Raw genomic sequence first — 9,988 nt, 5'->3', positions numbered from 1 at the left:
CCTCTCTCGGTGTCTCTATCCATTGGGAAGTGGGTCAGTGGGTCACCCAAGCAGAGGTGATGCCACTGAGGGTCACATTAGAATAGTTAAGCGCTGAAACATTGTATGGCAGAGGAACATGATATGATAAACTGGTCTGATAAGGAGCAAGTAAGTGTTGAGCAATGGGAGGTGCCTTCAGCAAGAAAGGTTAGGTTAAAACTGCTAAGACAAGCACCAATGCAAAACTAGGTCTTTAGGTCTATAATATAATAATGAGTTGAAGGCTTTTTGTGTTTAGAGGTGTCATATAGCACCATCACGTGAAGGCGTGGGTCAGTGTAAGGAGAGACGTCAAGGTTTCAGGTGACAAATGCAATGACATAATATAATGGAGGGAGATTAGCATCTATCATATAGTCAGCGATATAGAGTATTAGCTATGTTTTTTGCATTTGAGGGCACTACAACATTACAATAGCCTGAAAAGTTAAAACCCACAAAAGTTATTCATACATTCATAAACTTCCAAATAAATTCAAAATCTAGTGTAATTACAGTGTGACTGACTACTGGGGAGGAAAACCAGGTCAAATACATCATGTGACGTTGAAATATGATGGTGCTTATCACTTTACTTTCCCGCTTTTTAGGTCACCTAAATATGTACACTAGCCCCAGAAAATATGATTTATTATCAGCCCAGTTTACAAAGCTCCCCAGAGACAATACTGTCCTGTATGGGCAAAGTGTGCTAGAGGACAGATCGAAAAGATATTTTAGAATGTTTATGCATTGCATTCAATTGAAATAAAGGTCTCTTAGCTTCTGCGTTACATCGACAAAGCACTTTATTAAATCCCAGCTAGCATTTGGATCTTAATTAATCCTGCAATACAGCAAAGGAAGACCTGGAAACACATTAAACTGCAGTGTACTAGGAGTTCGGGCCATCTGTGTCCCCAATTCCCCAAATTAACCTGATTTGCTGCAGTTTTTACAGTGAGTGATGACTTGTGGGATTTCGGAGAGCCCACACTAATAAATCAGCGGTGAAAGGAAACTGTCAGAATGGGGTGTAAGCTATAGGTGCAAACAGCACAGAACAGATGGTGGATATAGGGTTGAGGAAATATAAAGGTATTTTTTAAATATACTGTAGTGGTGAGGTCATATTAGCAAAATTTGCAGGCAAAAAAGACTCATTGTCCATTGTCAATACAGCAGCGATGCATCAAACAAGCAGCTTTCTGTTGGTTAAAGTATCAAATTTGTGTAACAAACTTGAACCTGTTGCAAAATCTGCATGGGGAAATTGTTTTGCCCTTACTCGAAACCCCAGATTTGCAGATTCTGATGGAAAATATCACTGGATTTTCAAAGCGAAACTTTGCATTATGAAGTTGCTGATTTGTACTGAGCATTTTTATCATGTTGCTGAGCAGTTGCTAGGGTGCTGCATGTGGTTGTTAAGTGGGTTCTTACTGGCTTAAGTCCAACCAGTCAATATTCTGCTCTAACTGCTTAGAAACGTGCAGTTACTAGGGTGTACTGGGAGGTTACTAGAACATTGCTAGGTGGTTGTTTACCAACCCAGCAACATTCTTAACACTTAAGTATTTGTAGCAATACTGATATTTCCCCTAGCAAACACTGTAAATAACTATGTTTAAAGCTCATACCATCTCTGGACATGCCGACAGAGAGGCACTTCTTAAATCGACAGTGCTGACAGCGATTGCGGTTCATCCTCATGATCAGACAGTTTTCATTCTTCACACACATCTTATAATGGATGTTCTGCTGGATACTGCGGCGGAAGAAACCCTGAGGACAACACAAGATTAGAGTGAATGTGTGTGTTTCTGTAGGTGTGTGTGTGTGGCTTTAGTCTCAGACTGACACTAAACACATCAGTTACGCATTTTGAGGGTTTTTTATGTGCATGTGAGTGTGTATGTGTCTGTTCTCACCTTGCATCCCTCACATGCATGGACACCATAGTGAAATCCTGATGCAATATCCCCACATACTTTGCAGAGCAACACCATACCTCCTGTTTCTAGTAACACAAATTGTCAACAGTAAGTTAGCAGTGGACGATGGTCACCAAATTTGAGACAATATCAAAAATGACTGATAATACTCACTGGTAAAGGTACCCGTGAACATACTTGGTCGCCTGCCGACTACTGGGTGAGAGTAGGTGTTTTGCCCTGATGATGTTACCATCGGTGTAACAGGGTTGACAGTGGTAGCACTGCTTACTTCTGGAAACTGGAAAACCAGTCTGTTGCCCCCTGCAGAACTGGCATTGCTTCCAGTTGGATGTTTATTAAGGTCACCAAACTCAGTGAAAGAGACCTCCTCCGGGGATGAGGGTTGAGAGGCTGGAGATTGGGTTTGGTATCCACTGGATGGGCTTCCTGGACTGGGGCTGGCGCTTCCAGTTGAGCCTGCATAGAGGATCACTCCTCCACCTGTGTGTGAAGGAAAAGGAGGGAAAACAAAGAATGTTAAATTAAGGGAAGTTGGTCTTATAATTTATATCTAGCTCTGTCATGAAACTCCAGATGGTGCAGACTGATACATCCTTAATGCAATCTGCTAGTAATTAAATTGTTCACTACATGCACAACCAGATTGGTCTCTGGTACATCAGCAGCCAATGAGATTGCTTACTCAACATTTAAAAAGTCTGGTTCGGTGTTCACTGTAAGTTCGCTCCTCAGTAACCCTCCACTTCCCCTAGCTCCACCTGTCTAGATTTCATGTATGCTATTTGCACAGCATAGCTACATGCTCACAGCAGCTAGTCTGCATAATGTATTGCCAATAACAAGTTTCTGTAATTGTGAAACTGTAACTTTGGTGGACTTAAACTTGAAAAATGTTGTATATTGATGTCTTTCCGCGGTTTAAATAAAATACGTTCTGATGTTCATTCGTGTTTATTTCATGCTCTAAGTAAATATGAAAAGACGATCGGTTCACATGCCGCTTGAACTGAGGTAATACAGTGATATGTCACGACACATTAAAGAGCCACAAAATGGTATTTATTGTTTGAATTTCTTAAAAAAAAAAAAAGACAAAATTTGAAAGCTGAGACCTTGTTTCATACCAAAATAACCTGCTCTGTCTGTCGGCATGTTGTCAGTTTCCTTTTTGCTCCGCAATGTATTTTTTACTGCGTTAGAACATGACGTGTAGTGTGAGAGTGGCATGGCTTGTCGGACATAGCGACAGTAACTAAGGAGGGAGAGTTTTTACGAAGGGTCAATTGCTCTGTAGGGGCAACAGCGGAATTCACTTTAACAGAATTGGAAAGCATTAACTTACAGTTTTCTTCATATCCCCTGCACCTTACACAAGTATTGTGACTAATTTCAACCACCAATAAGAATGTGCAGTCATTCAGTTTTACAAATTTTGCATGTTTAAATTCATTCTACAGAATTCCTCAAATCTGTCATTTATTTGAGGCTTTTCCCCCCACACCAGACCAGTAGAATGTTTAAAAAAAGCTTCCAGGACACTCATTTCTATATATGTAAACTCGGAAATGTCCCACATGTTTGAATCCTGTGCTGCTCCCAGTCTGTCAGCTCATCCGTCTCCATGAATCACATGCTTCTAACCGAGCCTCTGGAAGCCAGTGTGAGAGAAATGAGCCAGGATGAGCCAGACTGACTCACGTGTGCAAGTGCATCGTTGAGGAATCGGATTTATTTCAGCGAGTCGGTTCACTTCAGTGATTCGATCCGTTTGAGTTGCGTCTCCAAAACGTGTTTCAAGGAAATGCATGCTGAATTTCACAAGTTGTGTGTTAGTTCAATTCCTGATTTTTATTATGTTCTGAATTACCTTTTATATTTGAGCTTTTTAAATGTCGTTTTTTTTTGTCAGCTCAGTGCTGCCACCTTTCTAATGCGTTTTCCTTGCGTCAGAAAGTCTCCATCGTGTTTGTGCAGTTGCAAAGTTCGTTCCTACAGCTCAAACTATTACTCTTATTAACCTTCCCGAGTCACCCCCACTTTCTTACTTGTCCAGAAAGATTTAACGGTCTTCTTCAAATCCTTAAAACTCATGCGTCATAAAAAAAGCCTTTAAACTATGTAATCTTTCGAAGATATTTTTTTGATGATTAAGCCCTTTGTATTGTATTTTATGTATTTATGTACTTATTTTTCTTTTTTTCATTTTCTAGTTATGTTTATTTTGGTTATCTATGTATTTTTTTGTTATGCTGCTATTTGGACTTCTTGAATTGTATTAAGATTTTTCTTACTGTTGTTTACTTGGTATTTTGTATGTTCTTTCAAGCATTCAAAAAAAAAAAAAAACCCTTCCCAAGTCAGTTAAACCGAATCTTTATAAAGAACCGACTCCAAAGAACAATTTGTTTGCGAATCATAAACACGGATCTGAGAACTCCCACGCGCGCTGCTCGCTCCTCCAGAGCTGCCAGCCACCTGACCGCCGACTCACATGCGCTCCTGACATAGTGAACGCCCCAAAGCACAAGCCTCTTTCCGCAGTCCCGTGTCTAGAGCAGCCACAGTACGAGAGAAAAAAAAAGGCACAAACTTGCCAGCCTGCTGCTCACGTTTGAAGAGGACATAAAAACAGTAACCAAGGCCATATTTATGCGCGCGTGTTTAGAATACTCGAGTCACCGGAAACCGGAGTGCATGAACGGTCACGTTTACTCGACATACGAGCTTGTTTTGTGTTTGCCTGCTTTTTTTAAACCCAACACATTTCGCCTCATCTCACTTGCTTATAACGTGATGCCTCACAAATGGCTTGGAATATAGATTAGGCTACATTAACTATCCTTCCCAATTTAATTCCACCTGAATTAACGACCGTTGTGGCATTTTAAAAGGATACAGGCAGACATAATAATTTCCCTAAACACCACGACATACTAAACCTTTGCTTTAGTGTAATGTGTCTCACATGCACATGGGTGATGAGTGACTCAAAGAGTGAATAAATGAACGGGTTATTGAATTTCAGTCGTTTTTGTCTGGATTTGCCCTTTTGCAGCTGCCATGAGGGAAAACAAACCTCCCACTCAAAAGCAATAATGATAACGGACAGATGTAGACATGGATACAATATCCAGTTGATATGCAAGTTAATTTTTTAGTATAATCACTTTGTGGATGGATTTAAATCAGAATAGTGTAAACGTAGGCCTATCTATGTTTAGTAGCCTATATGTTGTATTGCAAGGGTCCTCAACTCTGGCTCTCGAGGTCCACTTTCCTGCAGAGTTTAGCTCCAAGCCTAATCAGACACACTTTAACAAGCTAATCAAGGTCTTCAGGATCCCTAGAAACAGAGATCGTCTTATTATTGGGAGATGCGAGGGTCAATTACCATTGGGAAAATTATAACCGCTAACATGGATCATGTGAGGCACCTCAGCCAATCATACGATGGCCTCTGGTCATACCAGCAAAAAAGAGCTAATTATATAATTAATTATAGCAAATTATAGAAAAATCATAAACATTAAAATAATTTCCAAAATTAGTCTGACTGAACTATATTTTAAATATATATATTTTAGTAGGATTTTTTTCCTACTGTGGAATATCAATTATTTTGATATTTTGAGAAATGTCTCTTGCATATAAAGGACGTAAATGGTAACAAAAAGTACAAATACATAATACACAATATCTTCTTTTGTGTGTGAAAAAAAGAATGTTATACAGTTTGAAACAGCATGGGGGTGATAATGACAGAATGTTCATTTTTGGGTGAACTATCCCTTTAAGTAAATTCCATTTTCACTGGTTTTGGCAGGTGAGCTTTCTCAGTTGGGAGGCTTTGATTTCTTGTTTCAAGGTTTGTTCGTAGAGCTGGATGCCCTCAGACATGTGCTGCTGCTGAAAAGTAGGTCAATGTTGCTATCTTCTATAGGAGCCAACACACACGTGCAGTATAACTTATGCACCTTCCAAAAATGAACAACTATTATATTATCCTTTACTTTGTAATATAGTTCATTTATTTTTAACAGGATCCCTTAAAAGTGTGCATAATGCAATTAAGAATTAAGGAACACTATCAGATTTAGTGTTACAAGAATTACAAGTAACGCACTGAATTAAACATGTCATTAGATGTCAAATAGTATTTTCGTGTATTTTTACAACTTAGAAAAATATTTTTATATAGTACATACGAGCCATTCATGGCCTTAAAAGGAGCATCTTCTATCACATAACAGTGTGTTAAAGAGTTAAACAGAGATCATGCAGGCAGAGAAGAAAGATCTGAGCTCAGATCTGTGCCTCTTTGACTTTGACCCAGTGACCAGCCTCCCTCCCTTCAGAGGCTGCATGAGACACGGGCTGCCGGAACAAAAACACAAGCAAGGAGGGGCTGTGTGCCTGGGAAATCACGCGTGGCACGTGGAGCTCGGAGTCGATCCTCGTGACGGTGAAAGCGAAAGTCTGTCTGTATGAATACCACTGCGCCTGACAACACCATGCAGGTGGCAAACTGAGCGCTTTCTAAGAAATCCCCGGCACCAGATTCACAAAAAACATACTGGATATGACATGGCCAACACAGCTAGCTATGTGTTTCCAGAGATGTTCATATTTTAGATTTAAATGATGGTTGAACCTTTCAGCAAATTGTAGCCTGTGATCACATACAAGAAATTGTATATTAATCTTGTAATTTAGAGCCTACTGAGTTACTATGCATGTATCGTTATTATACTTGCTGCCAAAGCTTATTATAAGTTGGATACTTTACATTCAGACTTATTAAAAATACAAATGTCTAAGAGCTTTATAATAAATAATTTAAGATTAGCCATCTAAAAAACATGTTATTGGCTCATAAGGAATGCCATGTGATGATAGTAAACAAAACAGTGGTTTATTGCCAGCTGCGCCATAAATGTTGACTGTGTTTCCTGATCTTCTCACATGTTCATGAGCAGTTATTGAGCTACACTTTGAGCACGTGTTGGAGTAAATGTACAGGAATGTACAGGAGGAGCGCTATAGATGATGACAGTCAGTCATCAAGCGTGACTTGGTTTATGAATGACAGTAACCTGGTCGAAAACAAAAACCTTACAGTAGCCAAGGTTGGGTTTGGATTTTACCCACCCCCATAGCTACTGGAGACGGGTGTTAAATCACTAACGAAACGGAAAAGAATGAGGCTGGATAGCTTTTCTTTTTTTATGACTGCAAATTGATTTTTAGCAACAAGTCGCTGGGTTGGAGGTCACGCCGTGAACCAATTCTCGATTCATTTATGAGGATGATGCGTCATGATGTACAGTCTGGTCGCCCTGATTTTGCCAAGCAAGACATGTTCCTGGATCAACATTACCTTCCAAAAATACAGACGTAACCCAATCCCACCCCTAAACCTAACCCATAATTTATTCCTAAAATCAGTGTGAAATAATAGCTGGTTAACAAGAGTGTAGAAGCACCTAATCCTGATCGTAAACCTAAAACTGACATTTCCTGAAAAGTTATCCCTCAATTCTGATTGGTTGATTGGAATGATGTTCCAGGAACATGTTGTACTTGGTCAAATCACGCTCACCGTACAGTCTACCGGGAAGAGTGCGTGAGCAGAGCAGAGCGAGCTGCACGTGAGTTTGTTTACGTGCAACGCGAGACCGGAAATATTTGCCAAAACGTGGTAGTCCGTTTGCGATATAGTCCAAAAATGTATTTGACATTCATTGCAGTGTGCAGATGCTAAAAAGCATTGTGTGTGTGTGTGTAAAATGATAAACATGTCAACGTATAATGTAATTTAATTACAAATCTTGACAGTACATGTATTTATTTTATATTCAAAGTCAGTACCAATATATATCCGTGCCACCGTTTTCTAACGTTAAACAAGATATTCAAATAAATGACAAAGTTGGCTAAAACAGCCAAACGGGTGAATGAAACATTACTATCATCCGTGCAAATCATTTACCTGCATTCATTCGTGTTTATAGACAATACATTGTTTTTAACTCACCTGGACTGCCGTCCATGGTGCCTGTTCCTGGTGTTGATGAAGGAAATGCAGGTATCGGAGTCGGGTCTGTGTTTCAAATTCCGTCCGTACAGGTAAGAACTTCAAGAAGTCTGTTAGGCAATGTCTCGAGGAAGAAGCGACACTAATGCCAGACGTCCTTCAGGTAAGCAGGGCAATGTGCCGTCCTCACTCTTTGAAAGATGTCCTTGAAGACTGTGTCGCGTGCATTACAGTAGCTCTTTTCTTCAAAACAGTCAGAGCCAGTGCACTGGCATCGTTCTCCAAGGCAGAGCTGTGTAACAAGCCTCACACTAAACACCGGGCACGTTTTCAGGTGTCTTAAAAATGTGACTGAGCTTTCCCCCCACGAGTTCCCCCTCCTTTCTTTGCCCTTTCAATTGTTTGGGTTATTGTAGCTATGCCAAGAACTGTTGCTCCGTTTCACACGCCCTCCTTCTTTCCTTTCCAGTCACGCTGCTGTAGTAGAGCTGCTTGATCTTCCTTCCTCTTGCCTCCTCCTCCTCTCTGCTCTCAGTGGCAGGTGACTGCGCGTGGACTCGTTTGCCATCGGAATGACTTCTGCATGCGCGCGCTGCATGTGAGCGCTGCCCTACTGACACACATTTTATGCAAATGAGCGCCGCTCTGGTGAGGGGGAGGAGAGCCGTGGGGGAAGCACATGGAGAGGAGGAGGAGCGCACCGTGACTGCTGTTTACTTCCCTCCAGAGAAGATCCTCTTCTCTACAGTACACTCGACTGATAGGCTTGGAGCCATCGAGGGTTTGCCCGTCAGAACACCGCATCAACTGTTCTCAAAGGCACCCTGGTTCTCACGTTTTTGGCCTGCATCACACTGGTTTGGATGTAGGTCATGTGCCTAAATTAGAGACCCATATTTGAACCTAACTAAACATTGATGGGATTCATTTCATTTTCATTTCGAACAAAGCACAATAAGCATGTTCTATAAGCATGTTGCACCATTACTGGAGAAACATACCTGCCCCTCTGTCAATTTAGTTAACATTCATCTATAAGGCCTACATACATTTTACAGTATGTGGTCATTTATAAAAGACCAACTTGTGTCTTATACTGTAGTGTGTCATTTGGTCCCCCACTTTATATTAGGCCTTAGTGTACTCACATCAAAAAATTGTAGTTGTTGTGTTCATATTATAATGCATTGCAAAACACTTCTGATGCTATTAAGGTGGGATATGGGTAAGTTTAGGGATAGGTTTGGTGGGATGGGTCAAATGTAATTACAGAAATTAATTACAGATGTAATTACATGCAGTTATTTTTAAAAATATAAGGACAATGTAAAAGCATTTACGTACACAATAAGTGCATTTTACCAAATTATTCATTTAAATGTCAGTACAGTAGTTAAAGCCACTTAATATAAAACTGGACCTGTCATTTTTGGTGCTATAAATTACAGATTCGATTAAATATGATATAGTGGAGCCATGAAAAACATGTTTGTAACCCTGAGCGAACATTTACCAGGTTATACTACTGTACATACACAGTGCTGTTACACACAGATCAGGCGGTTTCATCCTGGCAAAACATTTTATTGTGATTGTGTCTGCCATTGCTCCGTCTGCTAAATCACCAATCAACAACGTGAACTGTACAGCAGACTGTCACACTGAACAATGCTGGCATTGTGAATTCACGTGTATGAGAACAGTCGTTGTCATTCTCTGTAACTGACAGCCAGGGGCAGACTTAGTGATTTGGGGGCCCTAAGCAAATTCCAGGTATGGGTCGGCAACACACCAGCTATGTGCTCTTTGACTTTTGTAACCCTTATTTTGTTCTCTCTCTCTCTCTCTCTCTCTCTTACTATAGTTTGTAGTTTATTTACCTCTTCACAACTTGTCTATAGTGTAGCTAAATTCAGTAAATAATTAGTCAACCTGATGTTCTTTTAATCCCATGCAACTTGTCTAAGGGTTCTGA

At 40.3% G+C, this 9,988-nt stretch overlaps 1 protein-coding gene across 1 annotated transcript in view; it reads right to left on the bottom strand.

The window, feature by feature from the left end:
- The window catches only part of LOC107681485 (nuclear receptor subfamily 1 group D member 1-like), a 12,897-nt gene extending 4,268 nt beyond the window's left edge, over positions 1-8,629 (bottom strand). Inside the window, exons 1-4 of the mRNA XM_016477794.1 lie at positions 8,014-8,629; positions 2,130-2,459; positions 1,953-2,041; positions 1,662-1,806 (exon numbers count right to left, since the gene is read on the bottom strand). Coding sequence (XP_016333280.1) covers positions 1,662-1,806; positions 1,953-2,041; positions 2,130-2,459; positions 8,014-8,029 — 580 coding nt within the window. The 5' untranslated portion in view covers positions 8,030-8,629. The remainder of the gene's footprint in view (positions 1-1,661; positions 1,807-1,952; positions 2,042-2,129; positions 2,460-8,013) is intronic.
- Between the last annotated feature and the right edge of the window lie 1,359 nt (positions 8,630-9,988).

This window comes from Sinocyclocheilus anshuiensis, unplaced genomic scaffold (assembly GCF_001515605.1).
Source record: "Sinocyclocheilus anshuiensis isolate Anshui unplaced genomic scaffold, SAMN03320099.WGS_v1.1 scaffold2350, whole genome shotgun sequence".
NCBI lineage: Eukaryota > Metazoa > Chordata > Actinopteri > Cypriniformes > Cyprinidae > Sinocyclocheilus > Sinocyclocheilus anshuiensis.
Note: the sequence above shows the minus strand (reverse complement) of the source record. Positions and strands in the feature narration are given on the sequence as shown.